This window comes from Miniopterus schreibersii (assembly GCF_964146895.1).
Source record: "Miniopterus schreibersii genome assembly, chromosome: 19".
Taxonomy (NCBI): domain Eukaryota; kingdom Metazoa; phylum Chordata; class Mammalia; order Chiroptera; family Miniopteridae; genus Miniopterus; species Miniopterus schreibersii.
Genome location: NC_138119.1, coordinates 4,747,520 through 4,767,279, shown reverse-complemented (window position 1 = coordinate 4,767,279; position 19,760 = coordinate 4,747,520). Strand labels below are relative to the sequence as shown.

Here is a 19,760-nt window from a genome sequence, read left to right as displayed (position 1 = left end):
AGTCGAGGAGGACGCCCGGGCGGCTTGGCGGTTCGCGCAGGCGCCGAGCGCCTCCTCCCAGCTTCCGGGCGGTCAGCTGGTTTCCTGGAGAGGCCGGCGGGCCGCGGCGGGCAGCGGCGGCGGTGAGTGTCCCTGTGCTTGTGCGGCCGGCGGGCGGGCGGGCGGCGCTGCGCGGTTGGCCCGCAGGGGCGGGCGGCGGGGAGGCGGCGGCGCTGCCGGGAGCTGGGGCCGCGGGCTCCGGGCCTGCGGGGGCCTCCGAGCGCCGCGTTTCCCGCGCGGGCGAGCCCCCCGGCGCCTCACCTCCCGGGCCAGCGGCCGCCGGGTCGCCGGTTGCTGCGCGGTCGCTGCGGCCTTTCCCGGCTCGAAGAGCGGCCTGGGGAAGCGGCGCGAGCGAGCGCGAGAGCGAAAGCGAAAGCCGACCCGACGAACGTTGAACTTTGTTGGTTTGAGTTTTCTCTGAAAACTTGACGCGTCGTTTGAACAGATACCGTTCGCAGAAGAGCCGGGGTTAGGGGGTGGTTAATTTAGAAAAACTCCAAATCTAATTTGAATATAGAGAGTTAGGCGCGTGTTTGAGCGGGTGGTGAAAACCAGCCAGGTTCTCTGTAGGACGGGGGGCGATGGGGTGAATCTCCCCCCGAGATTTGTCGGTGTGTTCCAGGCCTCCAGGCCTCTGGATCTATTTAGTTTCTGTAAGTTTATTTTGTTCATTAGATTCCACATATGAGTGAGATCCTGTGATGTTTGCCTTTCTCTGCCTGGCTTATTTCACTGAGCATAATACCTTCTAGTTCCCTCCATGCTGTCCCACAGGGTAGGGGGTCCTTCTTCACAGCTGCGTAGTATTCCACGGGATAAATGTCCCACAGCTTTTATCCATCACCTGCTGATGGGCACTTGGGCTGTTTCCAGATCTCAGCTATTGTAAACTGCGCTGCTGTGAACATAGGGGTGCGTATATTCTTCCTGATTGATGTTTCAGGATTCTTAGGATATATTCCTAGAAGTGGGATCACTGGGTCACAGTTCCATTTTTTGTTTTTTGTGGAAACTCCGCACAGTTTTCCATAGTGGCTGCACGGGTCTGCATTCCCACCAGCAGTGTGCCAAGGTTCCTCTTTCTCCACACCTTCGCCAGCACTTGTTGTTTGTTGATTTGTTGATGGAGCCATTCTGGCGGGTGTGAGGTGGTACCTCATTGTGGTTTTAATTTGTATCTCTCTGACGATTAGTGACACTGAGCATGTTTTCTTATGTCTCTTGGCCATCTGTGGGTCCTCTAATTGGATCTTTTGTTTTCCTTACGTCCAGGTGTATCTGTTTCCACTGAGTAGCTGGCAGTCTCCTTGGAGATCTCTGTCTGTCTTGGTAGCTCTTCAGTCTAGTAGCTCAGGTCCCAAGCCCCTCTCTGTTTCCCACTGTGTAGACATTTGAATCCAGCAGTGTCTTCCCTCCACCCTCTCTGGATAGCCCAAGGCCACTTGCATCTTGCCCCTGGAGGGGCAGTTTAGGTAGAGCCAGCCTGGGTTCTGTCACTTACTAGCTGAGTAGTCTTGGGCACCTTACTTGTGTTCCTAATCTATAAAATGAAGATACCAACAGTATGACCGCCAAGAGTTTTTGTGAGCATTAAATGAATGGATGCATGTAGCAGGGTTTGGCCTGTCAAAGATTAGCTACTATTATTATTTATATTACAATGTGGATGAAAAAATGATAAAAAATAGGAACTGGGGGAGAGAGACCATTACTAACACAAACAAGCAGTAGAATCACAGGTGCCACCATTAAGCTAAACGAATACATGATGGTTGCTTACCTGTCCTAACACTTCTCAGAGTGTGGTCTGTGGGCCAGCATCTCTGCCTTCTCTAGGAGCTTTTTGGAAATGCAGGATCTCAGGCCCACCTCAGACTCAATTAGAGTCTTTTTTTTTTTTTTTCTAATCCTCACTCGAGGATATTTTTTCCATTGCTTTTCAGAGAGAGGGGTGGGGGAGAGAAACACTGAGTTCGCCCTTTGGGGGTGTCTTTTTTAGAGCGAGTGTGGTCTGAAGCAGGCCACTGGGTGTGTGGGTTTTGGAGGCTCTTGGGAAGGGCTCTGGTGCAGGCCAAGGTCAGCCATCACTTGTGCCTGGCCTGGGGCTGCCTAATGGGAGCTACAGAGTGATCTCTGCGTGGCTACCACTTGTGCTGGGCTTGGATGGCGCTTGGGTGGCGCTTGTGAGAGGCTATGCTGCAGACCGAGGCTTGGGACCATTTGGTTGGCATTACAATGTTTGCTGAGGCCATCTCCCACTTTTGCCAGGTCTGTGGCCACTTAGTTGAAGTTATGTTCCAGGCCAACACTAGCTACAGCTTAGGCCAGGCTTGGGGCCACCTAATGGCAGTTACAGTGCAAATTGAGACTGGTTGCTGCTTGTACGGAGTTTGGGGCCATTTAACAAAAGGTATTACAGTATAGGGAATATAGTCAATAATATTGTAATAACTGTGTATGGTGCCAGGTGGGTACTGGAAATACCAGGGTGTATAATTGTCTTGCCACTATGCTGTATACCTGAAATGAATCATCATAATATTGAATGTAAAAAAAAGTTTGTGCCAGGCCCCTCAAGAGGAATATCTAGGCCTCCAGTAGCTGCTTGTCTTTCTCAGATGCAATCCCCACTGGTTATTACAGCCAGGTGTTGTGGGGTCTTCGCTTCCCGGCAATGGCGCCCCGGTAGAGGGAGCCAGGTGTGACTCCTCACTCCTCAGGGGGACCTTGCAACCAAGATATTTCTCCAGTTTCTTAATTGCCACACCATGCTTGTGGGACTGACCCATTCTGTGTCCCTGTCCCTCCTACCAGTCTCAGTGTGGCTTCTAAGTTTACAATTCAGTGGTTTTTAGTATGTTCACACATATATGCATCCATCACCATAATTTTAGATCATTTTTAATCACCTCAAAAGGAAACCCTATACCGTTTCACTCCCACCCCTCTTGTCCCTTGTTACATGCCCAGCCCTAAGTACCTACTAATCTTTCTGTCGCAGTAGATTTGCCTATTCTGGACATTTCAGATAATTAATACATGGTTTATGGTGTCTGGCTTCTTTCACAGGTTCATCCATATGACGGCATGTATCAGTAAATACTTCATTCCTAAAAAAATATCCATTCCTTTTTATGGCCTAATAATATTCCATTGTCTAGATTTACCACATTTGATTTGTCCTTTGGTCAGTTGATGGACATTTTGTTTCTGCTTTGTGGCTGTTGTGAATAATGTGGCTGAAAACAGTTGTGTACAAGTTTTTGTGTGGACATATATTTTCATTTCTTCTGGGTGCACACCTAGGAATGAAATTGCTGAATCATATGGAAAATCTCTATTTTTGTTTCAGTGAGAATGTGTGTGTGTATATTTACTTGTGAATGCCATTTTACTGTTTTCAGTTCAGAAAAAAAGCATTATCTTAGCACTACTTAGGAAGTAGATAGTTATTACAATTTCTTCTAAAATAATTATATTTCATTATATGTATTAAAAATTATAGCCTGGCCGGGCGTGGCTCAGCAGTTGAGCATCGACCTAGGATCCAGGAGATGGTGGTTCAGTTCCTGGTCAGGGCACATGCCTGGGTTGTGGGCTCGACCCCCATTTGGGGGCTGTGCAGGAGGCAGCCAATCAATGACGACTCTCATCGTTGATGTTTCTCTCTCTCTCCCTCTCCCATCCTCTCTCTGAAATCAGTAAAGATATATTTTAAAAAAAACACCCTGTGTTCAGCCTTCATGCAAGATGCTGTTGTGTTCTCTGCTGCTTTGCGAATGCCTATGGCTGATAGCTGGTAATGCTCATGATGATGACTGGATTGACCCCACAGACATGCTCAACTACGATGCTGCTTCGGGAACAATGAGGAGAACTCAGGTATGTGTGTGTCACACCTTGTCAGTCCTTTGATGAAAATAATCTGCTTTTGTTGGTGTTCACTCAGCTGAGAGTCATGTATCAGTGATTAGTAGTCATACAGAATCTTTCATGACACTCTTAGTCCAAGATTATTTCAACCCCACCTGGTTATTTCTGTTTTGAATTTGAACGTGAAGCCCATCAGGTGGCAAACTAACTTGATTTTAGTTCTTAGCTGGTATATACATTTGAGACTTACTTTTTTGGTGGTTCAGTACAGTTGAAAAATATAACAAAAGTTATAAAATGATGAAATTAAAATTTTAGTCTTCATTAACAATAGACTATTTTTACAGTGAACTATAAAGAGATAAAATCTTTCTCTACTCTGCTTTAGGTGAAAAAAGAGGTCAGCCCTGACTCGTACGCTGATGAGTTGTCAGGATGTTACAGCAGACTTGATTCTCTAATTGATAAGGTTAGACTTTTTTATTCATGAATTTTATATTATTTATAGTATGTTAAGTTGCTCTCTTTTTCTGTGCTTGTTAACATTATTTCTGTTTCTATGCACTGTACAATTTATATATACAGTTGACCCTTGAACAGTGTGGGGGTTACGGGCACCAACCCCCTACACAGTTGAAAATCCTTGTATAACTTTTGACTCCCCCAAAATGTAACTATAAACAGTCTACTGTTGACCAGTAGCCTTACTGATAACATAAACAGCCGATTAACACATATTGTACATGTTACATTATACTATATCCTTGCAATAAAGTAAGCTAGAGAAAATTCATTTAAAGTACAGAATGCATTTATTGGAAAAAAATCTGCATGTAAGTGAACCTGAGCAGTTCAAGCCCGTGTTATTCAAGGGTCAACTGTATAGTATTTTTTCTTTAGTTACTCTAGCCTTGCTTTCTCTTAAGTTACTCTGGTCTTTTTGTTAAGTAGTTCTTTTCTTTTCCTGTAATATTTATCTCACTGTATTATTTCTTTACCAGACTGATATTTTCTTGGGACAAGGCATGTGTTTTATTCGTTCTTGATTCTCTGTCACCTGTCATAGTGCTGGAGTATAGCAGACTCATGACAAATGTAGCAAACAGAGAAATGGGCCTGATACCAGCTTAGAAGCGTAAGAGTTACTTTTCCAAATATAAGGATTTATTATAATGTATTGAGTGCTAGCAAGTCCTTTTTTATTCAGCCCTTCTATTTATGTGGCTGAGGTAGTGCTCATGAGAAAGGAAACCAGTCAGGGTTGTTCAGAGGTTTGGACGTGTGTTGTGCTGTGGGAACCGGCTTCTGATGGCTGTGGGGACCAGCTGAGGGACCTGAGATGGAGAGGGGTTGGCCGACGTCCAGCAATGCTGACGGCAGTGATGGGTTGAAGAGAAGAGGTGAGGGGGGGGGTGTCCAGGCCGAGAGATGGACGCGTGTTCTCTGAGATCCAGATACGTCTCATTTCGCGATTATAAGCACCTGCTTATGGTTCTTACCAGACGTGACTGCCGTCTGAGCCGAGTGCCAGGGAGGAACTGTGTGGACGAAGTTTGCCTCTGTTTCTCTGGCGTTGTGCTCCAGTGAGCGTTTGGCTGCACAGTAGGAAATGCAGAACTGCCTTTTTATAGAAATTTTTTGTTCCATTGTTTGTGACTTTGGTTCAAACATTGTAAAAAACATGATGGGTAGAATGGAGTTGAATCCTTGGTTTTTTAAAAACTGTTTCTCTTACAGAGAAATTTTTACAAATGTAAAGGTTTGTAAACCTTGCCTGAAAGCGGAGGAAACGGTCACGTGACTGTCTCACGTGCCCTGTCCTGACTGTGCTCGTTATCATCTTGTCAGTCATCGGAGGTCCTTTTCCACGCTCCTGGTCCACACTCACTCAGAGAGATAAAAGCTGCTTATTACGCGTCCTACTGTGTGTAAGACAGCCTTGTCGTCCTCGGTGACCTGACCACTGTGGTGTCCGTAGAGCAAAGTTCAGAGGAGTCTGTTCTAGTGAAGATTTACATACTGAGGGGTTGCCAAAGGGCCCCGTGTAGTAGGGGGCGATCAGTCACTGACAAAAGTTAATAAAAGGCCAAAAATAATATGCACATTCAAGAAATTCTTTGCTGTGTCCTTCTTCTGGCTTCACCCTGCCTCTGTTTCTCTTTGTCTCTTTATATACCCCCCCCACCCCCCGGTCTGCCCTTATGAAGAGATGGATTGGCCCAGATGTTCTGCTTATCGCTGCCCCCTTGCTTTACAGTCTTCAGCTTTAAAATAGCTACAAGTCAGCAGAAAAACTGCCAGTCATGGCCAAGTGCTGGACTCATGTTCCTCATTTGTTGCCTACTTGGCCTTGGCAAAGAGAGAGCCCACAGACAGCAGGCAAGCTCTACATTTTAATGCAAGCTTGATAAAAATAACCAGGCTGCCCAGCCGGGTGTGGCTCAGCGGTTGAGCGTCGACCTAGGATCCAGGAGATAGTAGTTCAGGTCCTGTCAGGGCACATGCCCGGGTTGTGGGCTCGATCTCTGGCCAGGGGCGTGCAGGAGGTAGCTGATCAGTGACTCTCATCATTGATGTTTCTATCTCTCTCTCCCTCTCCCTTCCTTTCTCTGAAATCAATAAAGATATATTAAAAAAACAACAACAAACCAGTGCCTGCCCTGGCCAGTGTGGCTCGGTTGGGTGTTGTCCTGTGCATGGAAAGTTTGCTGGTTCGATTCCCTGTCAGGGCACATGCCCGATTTTGGGCTTGATCTCTGGTAGGGGGCGTGCAGGAGGCAGCCAGTCCATGTTTTTCACTCTCATTGATGTTTCGCGCTCTCTCCCTCTCCCTTTCTCTCTCTCGAAAAAGCAAAAAAAAAAATTTTAATTAAAAAAATAACCAGCACCTTACTTTGGTCATGCTGGGGCCACTAGGCTAGAAACTCGACCCTTACATTAAATTTAATGCTAACTTTTTTTATGTGTGTGATTACAGATTGGAGACTGTGAAAACAAAAGGAGGAAAGACTGTGAAAGTCAAAACAATCCTGTTTTTAGGAGATACTTAAGTAAAATTTTAATTGAAGCCAGAAAGCTTGGACTTGTGAGTATTGGTGGTGTGATACTGATCAGTGTAGTGGATATTTTCACTATTAATTGCAAATTGTGTAAAGCAGTGATAGAGCATCGGTGTGCTTTAACAGAGTACCTGCCTGTCCCTTGTACCAGAACCTATTGGTACAGGATCCAGGGTAGCAGCCTGCTTTGCAGAGGTTCAGTGGAAGGCAGTGCCAGCCACTCCTCTTTTCCTTCCAGTTCGGGGGTTTACTTACTCAACCCTGTGACTGCTGAATCACTTACTTGAGTTGGGGGTGATGTTGTTTTAAATTTGCTATTTGAACTACACCGCACCGTTGGAAACTCAGTGCACGCCTGACTTGGTGAGGAAATTTGCCAGCCCCGTTGTTCCTCCTTCCACACCCAGGTGATGGGAGGTCACTGCACACCGAGGAGAAGGAAATGTGCTTTAAGTAGTTGCCCCCAGCTGATTGCTGTGGCAGGTGCTGCTTGTATAGAATTGGATATTGTGTGCATCTTGTTCATAATTAACGTTAAGATGCCATTTTTATAGTCATTGTTTTCATTTGGGCAGTCAGAATAGCAAGAAAACAAGGGAAAGGAACATTGGCTGCATAATTAAACAGCCCCACCTTACTTTGGAAGCGTAAGAGCATATGTTCTCATGCGCACCCTGTAACGCACGCCTTGTGAGTGTGTGCAAGGTGGAAAGCCTGCTTTAGAGACAAGGAAATAGCCAGAGAATACCCAAGATGGAGGTGTTTGGAAAGATTTACATAGTTCCTGGTTTTTAAAAAATATTAATCGACTGCTTTTTTTATGCTTAGTGATAATTTGTGATTTGACATGACACTGGTTTTTCTCATTTTATGTTACTTTTTAATATACATATTTGTGCTTGTAAAATAAAAAAGAATTTTTTCTTATTTGTATTAACTAGTTAATGTTTACCATGATTTTGCTAACCTGAGCTCGCACTAATAAAGGTAGTTATATACATATATAATGTGTGTTCATAGGAACTCAGATATTTTGCTTTTTGAGATCCCTTTTGTTTTTCTAATTTGTATCACTGCAAATTTTAGGCTCTCTGAAAACTGCCTGCAAATGGAAAACCGTAAACTGAACCATAAGATAGTGGATCGTCATTATTGTGGATTCTGTATTTGCCAATCTGCCTAATCACTAAACCTTATTTGTGACTCTGAAGTCAGTGCTCCTGGTCCTTTGTGGTCACTGTTGGACATGTGCAGAGTGGCCAAACATTTTAGCTGCCTGATGTGCTGGTTCCCAGCTGAGGTCCAGCAAGGCCAGCTGGCTGTCCTGTTTCAGCTCTCAGACTATAAACATGTACTTCTTCGTGGTCTATTTAGTGCTACATTTTCACACGTGTGTGGGGGGGGTATTTCACTTTTAAGTAGCTCCCCAGTGCGGTGCTGTCTAGTGCCCCAGGCACAGGAAGGCTGTGAGGTGCCTGAGAGAGAAGGTGCGTGTGCTAGAGCAGCGTAGTTCAGACTTGAGTTCCATACAGAGCTGCCGGCAGGAGCTCGTCGTCAGTGAGTCAGCCGCGTATACTAAATAAGTGTCCCTAGAGAGACTCATTGCAAAGGGTACGGACTGACTGGCGGCTGGCGGCAGCGTGTTCACAGGAACCTCTCCCTGTATTTCCTGTGGGAGCGGAGGTTCAGTATTTGCTAATTAGTGTTTGAGGTGACTTTATAGATTATAACTACTGCGAATAGCAAGAACTAACTGTATTTTGGTGAAATGCGCATTATTTGCGTAGAGTGTTACAATTTTTGAAATGTTTTTCACATGTATTCTCTTTGGTCTTCATGCAACCTGTGAGACAGGTGGATGAGGTTAGTTATTTTATGTGTGAAATACTGTGAACTAGTTATATGTTTAGTTCCAAAAGGGCATTTGTCTTGAAACATTTCACTGAGTAATATAATAAAATGCTTCTATTTGTTTTTTGGCTAATTTAATTCAGCTTGAAGAAAACAAAGGCGATGTCCATTTTGATGCCGAGATTATCCTTAAGAGTCAAACCTTGGTAGAAATACAAAAGTTTCTCAGTGGAGAAGACTGGACGCCCGGCGCCTTGGATGAAGCACTAAGTGATATTTTAATTAATTTTAAGTTACATGATTTTGAAAAGTGGAAGTGGCAGTTTGAAGATTCCTTTGGTGTGGATCCATATGATGTGTTTATGGTAAGCTGGGATGAGGGGGGCATGATTAACAGGTTTTTAAAAAAAATGCTATTAAAACTCCAGCACAGTTATGTTAAGAACTTGCACTAAGGCACTCATACCGTGCCGCTGAACTTTCAGCAAAATGGTACAAACGATTTTGCATATTTGTGGCCAGTTCTTTTGTTTGTGTTGACCGTTACCGTTTTGGTGGGAGGACGGCTCTGCAGTGACTCTGCTCGCTCTCTTTTCTGTTTTCGAGGTGCTTCTGTGTCTGCTCTGCATCGTGATGTTAATAGCTACCCAGCTCTGGACCTATGTTCGTTGGTACACCCAGTTGAAACGTGTTTTACTGATCAGTTTCCTCATCAGTTTGGGATGGAATTGGATGTATTTATACAAGGTATTATTTAGGTGGAAAGTTTTAAAATTTTTAAATGTTATTTCATAATAAGAGAAGAGATAATCTATTTAGAGCTAGTATAGAACCTTGCCTCTGATGAGGATTGGAGGCAGGGGTTGGAGATGGGGGTGTGTAATTGGCAAGTGCTTGGCTGTACCTGGTTTTGGGGTCCTTGACTAGTTGGTGGGGGGGGAAGTTCAGTTCTGATTTTCATAATCCAGTTTCTGCTGGGTAACATCTGAACAGCTAAATCAGAATAGAGTGAGGCGGACCTATTTTAAACATTTTTTAGTGATTTGGGATATATTCTTTTATTGTTTGCTAGAAATGATATCAAAATATTAGTTTTTAAAAGATAGGTTTTTTCCTAAATGTAAACATGGTATGTTTATGGTAGAGAATTTAGAAAAGACAAATACAGAGAAATTTAATTTTTAAATATGACCTATAATTTTGTCACCTAGAGATAATCACCGTCAGTATTTGGAGGTATTACTTTACAATCTTTTTTGTAAATTTTAATTCTTTCAAAATTAGGATCATGCTGTATATAGAAATTTAAAAGAAGCACTACTGTTCCTGTCAAAACAGCATGGTCATTGCAGGAAATTTTCAGATCTTTCTAACAGGGGGAGTCAAATAGCCAGGTATTTTCAATGAATTCATCTGGTTAAACCATTATGACTCTTTTTTTTTTTTAAGCCTTTTGTTCCAAGTTCCATAGCTTCTAGAACTTGTAATTATTTATAAATTAAAGAAAGGGAGGTTGTTTGGTGAATATTGTTCTCACTGATTTCCCTGGGGCTTTAATTTATAAAGATATATTATCTTTTTATAGGCCATTTGTGCTAGAAACCATCCAAAGCAAAACACCATTTTATCATGAAATGAGAAGTAGCCATTTATTATATAGTTATAGTTTGGGGCATGGTAAGAATCATATTTGAACTGATCTTTGAAAACTATTTAGTGACCAGGCTCTCCTTCATCGTAATTACTTACAAAGAAGGCAGTGTAATCAGTTCTTTATCTGTACTTGATGCATTAAGACTATGCTTTGCCATGAGCTGAATAGAGCTACTCTTTAGAAATAATGTATTTTTTCCTATTAAAATCTTTTAAACCCTGCTATCTGGCTGTGATGTTGGCGGGGTGGAGGCGGAACCATTGTTAGCAGCGCTCATGCTTCCTTTGGGTGTTGGTCAGGTGGCTTTTGCCCAGCATCAGGCCAAAGTCGCCAAGATGGAGCCGCTGGACAAGGTGTGCGTGGAGAAGATGGACTGGAGCGGGAGTCTCTGGGGTAAGGCGCTGCAGGTTCGCTTGGCCTGATTTGGAGTAGAATTTCTGAGAATGAGGAGACTTATGAAAAATTACAGAGAAGTGATAAAATGCCAGAGGAGGCTTTTCATGACTGAATCTTTTATATCAGAAGAGCAGGCAAGAAGACTCTTGGCTTTCAAAGGTAGATGTAGGGAAAGCCCAGGAGAGACTCTCCCTCAGCCTCGCACAGACGTCTGCTCTGCGTTTCCCGATTCAGCACCGTCCCCAAACCATGCATTTAATTACTTTTTCACTGTCTCTTTTAATTCTTTGTTCTGACTTTATTTTTAATTAAATTTATTGGATGACATTGGTTAATAGAATATAGGCTTCAAGTGTACAATTCTGAGACATCATCTATAGATTGCACTGTGTTTGCCACCTAAAGGCAAGTCGTCACCATATATTTGACCCCCTTAACTCTTGACTGCCCTCCAGTACAGGGCAAAGGGCCTTTATTATGGCAGTGCCTGATCATTTTCAAGCATAGATGGTAGAGAGAAGTAAATTAAATTGTCTTAAAATTAATAGCTTGAATCAGTAAGAATACTTAAAATTAACCCAGATTTCTGACTTCTGTGCCGTATGTGCATAATAAATTGGATGATATGTTTTTGGGTGTAATTTTTCTCAATTTATCAGTATGATTACAGTGTCATTTTTCTCTATCAGTATGATTACATGGAGATGTAAAAATGCAGTTATACACATTTCCCACAGTTTATCAGAATGGCATCTGGAATTATTCCTATAGAACATCCCAAATTATCTAAAAACATTGGCTGTATTTGTGGATGATACATAAATTTAATTCTCACTATTATACTTGGGGCATCCATTCTCTGCTGGTCCTTGATATGCAGGGGTGGGCAAAAACAGTTGTAATACAAATAAATAATACAAGAATAAATAATACAAGAATAAACTCTGCTTCATGTAATCACAACTGTAGACCTACTTTTGCCCACCCCTGTATTTGTGCATTTTAATTATATTAAATTACTATATGCTTTTACTATATTTCCCTTATTTCATTTTTTGGATTGAGAGGGGAAGAAAGCAGAGGAGGGGGGAAGGTAAATGAAAAGGGGCTTTTAGAGTTGTTGAATAAACATGTATTTATATTTATTTTAAATAATATGAGAAAATTTTAAAAATATTTGCCAGGGTTTTGATTTATAAAGCCAAGCTAATAAGGAGCATTTAAATTTTTTCCTATTAAATAAGAGTCTTAGGTTTCCGACCAATGAGTTTTGTGCTCATGTGATGTCACAGGGAAAGACTAGAAACTGTATGTTCGCTGACTCTGATATGCTCTGTCTTCCTCCATTAGACTGAAGGGTGCTGTGCCCACTCTGTCCATCAGCACTGTGTGTAGCTTGTTCTGGGTCCTCAACATAAGTTTATTAAAGGAGTGAATCTATATATATGAATGAATATCCATTTAGACTTACTCTCCTTATATTGACTTATAAAATGTTATATTTTAGATTTACTATTTTATTTTTTTACTAAGGGGGAAATTACTTCCTCACAGATTTTTATAAACATTCTCAGTAATGTTGACTGCGTTTAGTTATGTATACCTAGTGGTGGGAATGGTTTAATGTTCAGGGACACTTTGTAAATAAATTCAAGTCCCTGATGCCTAATCCACAACAGGATCTCAGCAGATTCTATAGTCAGGTGTCCAGAATTAATGTTATTTAAAAAGTTATGGGAACTAAACCAACCCAGCCTTGCTTCCTGGCTTCAGGGACAACTGAATGCCTCCTCTGCCTCAGGCTAGTACATATTGTAAGCCTGATTTAGAAAAACTGGGAGGACTAATGTTCTACTTTATTTCATAAAATGAGGAAAGAACTGACTTTTAAATTGAAATTTAATTGAGATTATTGTAATTTCACAGGTAGTTGTAAGAAATAATACAGAGAGATCCTGTGAGCCCTTTCCCCAGTGGTGACATCTTGCACACCTGTACTAGTCCAGTGTCACAGCCAGGACAGTGACTGATGGAATCCAACAGTCTTATTCAGTTTCCCACTTTTCAAATAGTTACCTTTTAGAAATCTCTATATTTTATCTGCATAAGACTTGTAGAATTTGAATGGATTTTTAAAATGAGCATTTTGGACATAAGATGAAAATTTTTTTAAATTGGCATTACAGGGGGTCTATTTTGTAAAATAATTTAAAGTAGCCTGGTGGTGGTGGTGAGGTAAAACCAAAATATTGTCTTATTTGGGAATGAAATGCACTTTTTTTAAATGACTCAGTGTTTTGTCTGTTTCTCTAAATAGAGTGGTTTAGAACTTCATGGACCTATAAGGATGACCCATGCCAAAAATACTATGAGCTGTTACTAGTCAACCCTATTTTGTTGGTCCCACCAACAAAGGTACGAAATATATTTTATAAAAACTACTTATACAAAGTCAAAAAACCCTTGCATATATTAAAAATTGTTAGTGTTTTTATTTATTGATTTGAGAGAGAAAGGGAAACATCAATTTGTTGTCCCACTTATTTATGCCTCATTGATTGATTCTGTATATATCCTGATTGGGGATTGAACTTGCAACCTTGGCATATCGGGGATAACACTGTTAACAGCTGAGCCGCCTGGCTAGGGCTAAAATTGTTAGTATATTTTAGTCATTTTGCTAATAACCTTTGTTTCAGAAAAAATACTTCCATTACATGGTGATTTTTCACTTTTTTAAAACACATAACAGCATTTTGATCTATGTAATGTAACTTGGCCTCAGTGCCCTGTGAATTTTGGCTCATTCTATGAGCCTCAATCCTTTGAGGAAAAAAATGAAGTTGCTTTTACCTTTTTTAGGCCCTGGCAGTGACGTTCACCAACTTTATCACAGAGCCTTTGAAGTACATCGGCAAAGGAATTGGTGAATTTATTAGAGCGCTCTTGAAGGAGATCCCAGCGATACTCCACCTCCCAGTGCTTATCATCATGGCACTGGCCGTCCTGGTTAGTACAGAGCACCGCCGACAGCTCGGGGTTTACAAACAAGGGCAGGACTGAATCATCAGGCTGAGTCACGCCTAATGGTGCGACAAGATAATTTTTAGGTGCACAGCTTTATTCATACTTCCACGTATGTTCCTCTAAGCAAGGACGTGGTGCTCAAGTTGGATTGTAGATGCAATGGCAGTGATTTAAAATAAGACCTTCCTTTCAGTTGGTTCTTTGCTCGTGGTGAATTAATACACACACGGTCGGCTGTTGTCCTCTTCGAGAAGGTGGGCCTCCTTGCTGTGGTCTGAGTTCTTCAACGCTGGGAAGGGAAGAGCTTCAGGTTTAATAGCCTCAGAAAGGGGTGTGGAAGAGGCAGGTGTACTGACAGTTTGGGGATTCAGGAGGGGATGTTTATTAACCTTGCTGACCGGTCCCAAGTATTCAAGTATGGAAAAGCAGGCGGCCACACGGGCAAGTTCTGGCTCGAAATAGTCGGTCAGCAAGGAGAGACTGCACTGTGAGCCTCAGGGTCCTCCCAGCGCTCCGTGGGCACGCACTGAGAAGTGCTGCCTAGTGTTTCCCATGGACTAGGACTCAAAGCCTGTTGAATTGTAGCTTTAGCCAAACCAAATTTGTATTGGTAAAAAACCCCCAAAAACCAAAAAACAACCTACCAGAGAATGTTTACATGATGTGCAACTGAAAAATTTTCAGCATTTACCATCTAAAGGATGGGTGTGAATGTGGACAACATCTGTGTGGCTATCGGTCAGTACCTTCCAGTGGAACTTTCAAGGCTTTAGCCTAACTGCCATTGTTATAATTCAGTCAGAATATGTCCAGCTGGTTGAAATGTTTACTTAATATAACTGAGTGATTTCTCAGTTTTTATTGTCTACTCTGGCCCTGTATGAAAGAAGAGACCGCTAATGAAAAAATTTAACGTTTATGTCTATAAATGCCACAAAGTAAATGACATAATTTTGTCAGCACCCTGAATGAAAAGCCCCTCCTAATTTTGTTGTAAGCCAGCCATGTACTCAGGGATGCGTATGTCTTTTCCTTCTAGGGTTTCTGCTATGGTGCTGGAAAATCAGTTCACATGCTGAGGCCTTTAGGTGGTCCGGGAGAAGAACCACCCGCGGCTCTGCCAGGTGACAAGCGCCAGCAGCGGGAAATTTATTATAGACCCCATGGTGGAGCAGGTGATGCAGACATTTATTATAGGGGCCAAATTGGCCCCCACGATCAAGGCCCTTATGACAGACCGTATGAAAGTAGAAGAGATGTTTTGAGACAGAAAGTTGTTGACTCGAGATCTCAGACTGGCCACAAGAGCCCCGAAGTGCTCCGGGCAGTTGATAGACCGGACACAGCGGTGCAAGAGCATCCTGAGGTGGTGCCCAGTGTAAGTCAGCGGCGGTTCGTTCTCTGTCCCTTTGCTTTAGCCTCAGTGCTTCCTGTAGGACTCGTGGGTAACTCTGACCTGCACTGTAATTACTCATTCTCTTTCCCACTCTCTGCTCAAACGTTAGGGCAGCCTCCTTAGAAGAAAGGAGCTTGATTTTTTATGTGAAGCACTCTTTAACAAGTTTGTTAGCACAGTTGGAAATTCCTATGAAATTTCATAGGAGACCAGCCAGTGGGCGCGACTGACACGGCTCCCTTTGGAGACAGGGAAGCCTCACTGAAGGCCAAGTCTTGGCTGGAAGAGTGGGCGGGGGATGGAGAGCCTCGCCTTCCCAGTCTTCTGTAGCACTGGCGGTGACACTGCTCTTTCCTGCAGAACAGTGAGGCCTTTCCCCACCATTATCGAGCATTTAAAGGGACATTTCCATTTTTGTTTGAGACAGCAATTTGTATTATTATTGGCAAAGTTTAAGTTGCAGTTGCAAGTGTAAACCTTTGAAAAATAGTCACGAACACAATAGAGCCGAGGAAATTGTAGATTCCCTTCCTTTGGAGTTCCTTATAATAAAGGAGATATATCTGCATGGATCTAGAAAACTTGAAGGTGTTCTTTTCATAGTTAATGTTTATCTGTTACTCATCTTAAGAATCCTCCTGTGACTTCCCATCACACCTTAACCAGAGTTGCCACCACCGCCCAGGGCCTCAGCCATCTGCCCACCCCCCACCTGTTCGTGCACTGGTCCCCTCCCCGCTCCCTCCACTCCTGACTAGTCCTTGAACTCAGAGCCTTTGTGCTGGTATCCATGATCTGGAGTCATTCCCCCACAGCCATCTGGCTCATTTCTTCAAGCCTTACTCACCGAGCCCCTTTGAGACCGGCCCGCTTCTGGGGTGATGCTTTGCTAATTTGTTTGCTGCCTGATTCTCTCCGCAACCTAAATATAAGTTCTAGTGAGGGCAGGGTTTTTGTCTCGTCTGTTCCTGCAGTATCCCCAGCATCTAGAACTTAGTATATGCTCAGTAAATGTCTGTCAGGTGAATTATTCTCACCTGGCAAGAGAAGTTAGCAGTAGTGGTCCCCAGTCCTCCTCATCACCTAGCTCGTCCTCAGTGCCCCACTCCTCCATGTCATTCCGTACAGTCCAGCACTTTGAGAGAATTCAGATTTGCATAGAAACTTAATAAGCATGATCACTAAACCTTCACATTATGGTACATAAACAGGTGAAACAAAGTGTACTTCTGTACTTTCTAGCCCAGAGAGACTGATGGAATCCCGGGAGAAAGCGCACAGGCAGAAACCAGCACAGAGGGCAGCCAGCCTCCTGAGCCCATCTCTGGCCAGGGGATCTCAAGGATTGCGGGAGGTCCACCCGCAGCAGAAGAGGCCCAGGTCAGGACTGATGACAAAGGCAGCCCGGTGGAAGGCAGCACACCCAGCCCAGCAAGCACGGCCGAGGGAGCAGCTGGGAGGGACCCGGCCGGCGGCCCGCGTTTGCTAGAGGAACCGGGACTTGGACAGCACTCAGAGGTCATCCTTGTGTAACGGGACTTTGTAACGTATACTCTTCACTGTTTGCTACAGATATTCTGATATTACAGAGGTACCAACTTAAAACATTAATATTTTTACTGACAATCAGAATTAACTCACGATATTTCTGTTTAACTTCTTTTATCTGTTTTATATATTCTCTTTGATGTTGAGATATGTCCCACAAAGTTTTAAAGTATTAATTTTGAAACAGGATCTCATAGATCAACAAATACAGCAGCATCACTAATTCTGAATAATTGAGGGAGCCAGTTGGAATTAGGGACATTGAAAAAGAAGTTTTATTGTTTATAGGCATATGTGGGAGCCAGGTAACCAAAGTGCGTTGCCTGATAGAAGTCCTGTGGTACCTACTTTAGTTAGAATAATTTAATTGTTCACGGCGTCCCCAAAGTGGCCGGTATTCACAAACCATTTCTAAGGAAAGTCCACTACAGGCAAGTTTACTCTCCTCATATCCTTCAGCATCTTCATAGGGCCGTGGGGTCCATACAACCAGCTCCCATGTCTCTGTGCAGGCTGCTCACAGGCCAAGGTGGCTTTGTAGTTTCATGTTCTGCCTGCATCTCTCACCTCGCAGCTGTTACTGGGGCTGCTTCCTTGTCACCCCTGTCACCCTCCCCTTTGCTAAGACAGCCTGAAGATTGCCGGGGACTGTAGGTTAACAGCATGTTAGGTCAGTAATCTGAGTTCTTCCTGTGTAATGAATGGCCCTTGAGAGTGGCTTTGTTTTCCCCACCAGGCGAAGTGCGCAGGCTTTAGAAGACCCATTTTGCTGGCTGTTCAGAGCCCCAGCAGCGGAGACTGTGGATAGGACAGTGTCTTGTATTCTAGCAAACCGCGTTTGGGCAGACCACAGGAAGTGCGCATTTTTAGAGGTTATACACAGAGAGTACACGTGGGGAAAACAGATGAGGGTGTTTTCTTAACTAGAGACAGGTGATACAATCAACATTTTAGATTAGTTATTCTGATTTTTAAAACTATTCATTTTTAACTTAAGAAAAAACAAAAATTTTGCTGGTTGGTACCTGTCTAAAAAGCAAATTCGCACTAACATTTATGTCCAGCTGCTTACTAAGAACACTACCAGTCAGGAATAGTCAGCATTTTCCTTCAGGTGTTTATTTCAGAGGAAAGGACTGACTGAGAGCATTTGCTTTCTGACATGTTTCTTTTTAATTTTATTTTTCAATTAGTTTTCATTGAATATTATTTTGTATTAGTTTCAGGTGTACAGCATAGTGCTTAGACAATCATGTACTTTACGACTTTGTGTATGTTTTTTACATGAAATGTAGAATACCCCTTTTTTGGCTCCTTGAAGCATTGCTTAGATGCTTTTAACAATTTTAGTTTTGTGTGTTAATATTACCTAGTTTAATATTGCAAACGTCTTCAGTATATCATCAGGGAAGTGGTAATATTTTTCAGGAAATACAAAAAGAATTGTGTATTAAAATTTATAACACTAGGCATGTACAGAGGAACTAACGGCAGGATGCCGGTGGTTTGGAGCAGATTCGGAATGTCGATGCACATAACCTAGTCCTCTCTGGGGACTAGACCTGTTCCCTGACGGGGCCGTGCTCTCCAGGGCGTGGCTGTCCTCTGAGCAGGGGTCTGTTCTAGAAGGAATGAGGGCCTCAGGTGTAGACTGAGGAGTGAGTGCTTTCCGCACTCCTGACAGCCCTTTATCAGTCCCAAAATGGATCTTTTAAAAAACTTTAAAATTCAGTCTTTGTATTCTTTCATTACAGATGACCATGTGGGGATGAGTTCTACTTCGGCGGCTAGCAAGGCAGTGCCTGCTGCTGACAGCAGTGCAGGGAAGACCACACCCAGGCCAGTTTGTAACTAGGAGCGGGAGGCTCACTGATCGTCTAGCCAGTGTTTATCACTAACACCAGGGATTAGACAAGCTTTCTGGAGAAATCAGAATGGTGTAGGCAGCTTTTACAAGCAGTTTTTAAGTGGAATAATGTTGACTGTTTACAGGGCCTGAGAACTACCATATACACAAAATATACACTTCCTTTTATATTACTCCAGTTTGTACGCTTGTCTTTGCTCAGTGAATCTTCTTATAAGAAAAAGCCCCATGAAACTTATGTGCACTTTTTAAAAGGAGGCAAGTCTAGGACATTATACCCCATATAGAATGTGTGAATCGTAATAAAACCCAGGTGTTGAGTTACTTTAACAAAATTTCTAACAAGAGTAATCTTTTTTCTTCTTGAGCCCTTAATGTAATTCCAGATTGTGTAACTTTCTCCTTTTTTATTTTTTAAATATTGGCCATTTGGAGAAGTAGTTCGCACTGTTTGCCAATCAAAATCACTTTAAGGATTTTTAGAAAGAGCCCCGGGTCCCTCCCCAGGTGTGCAGAGTGAGACGCGCCAGAAGTGAAGTGTTCCTTTTATTCCAGGGGGGGCATTTGCCGTGTGCAGTTGGCCTTAGGGTCCAGGCTCTGCTCTATCCTTGTCTTGTTTTTGCTAAACTTTGTCATGTGTTGTTACATATCCTTGTAAACACCTTTCGGTTTCTGGGGAGAGGCTTAATGACAACTGAGGTCCTAACCTCCATCTTTCATACTGAAATTTTAGGAGTTTTCATCTGTTTTGTGGCTTAGGTTCTTGACGTAACCACATAGTTGTTTTTTTAACATTAGATCCTAAAAAGTTTTACAGCAGTATTTTGCAATATAGGACACAGTTTTAAACCATATGTGCATCTGTATCTATATGGATATATATGGCCATGTGCCATGTAAGGACGTCAATGACAGACCATTCATGCAGTGATGGCCCCATAAGATTATAATGGAGCTGAACAGTTCCTATTGCCTAGTGACATCATGGCCATTGTCACATCATAGCAACCCAGTTACTCACGTGTTGGTGTAAACAAACCTGCAGCGCTG

General features: G+C 42.8%; 1 protein-coding gene across 3 annotated transcripts; it reads left to right on the top strand.

The window, feature by feature from the left end:
• The first annotated feature begins 29 nt into the window (after window positions 1–29).
• On the top strand, window positions 30–19,561 carry CLCC1 (chloride channel CLIC like 1). Of its 3 annotated transcripts, none has more exons than XR_013997644.1 (12): window positions 30–122; window positions 3,742–3,921; window positions 4,301–4,381; window positions 6,890–6,997; window positions 8,966–9,187; window positions 9,429–9,569; window positions 10,776–10,869; window positions 13,190–13,287; window positions 13,735–13,881; window positions 14,939–15,277; window positions 16,538–16,886; window positions 18,598–19,561. XR_013997644.1 is itself a non-coding variant. In XM_081120482.1 (12 exons), exons 2-12 carry the CDS (start codon window positions 3,790–3,792, stop codon window positions 18,613–18,615), a joined length of 1,656 nt encoding a protein of 551 aa, XP_080976608.1. In that variant the 5' UTR covers window positions 30–122; window positions 3,742–3,789; the 3' UTR covers window positions 18,616–19,038. The 3 variants fall into 3 exon arrangements, 2 of the variants coding, with proteins under 2 accessions (XP_080976608.1, XP_080976609.1); XM_081120482.1 differs by having other exon boundaries at window positions 16,538–16,813; window positions 18,598–19,038; XM_081120483.1 differs by lacking the exon at window positions 18,598–19,561 and having other exon boundaries at window positions 16,538–16,940.
• The last annotated feature ends 199 nt before the right edge of the window (window positions 19,562–19,760 follow it).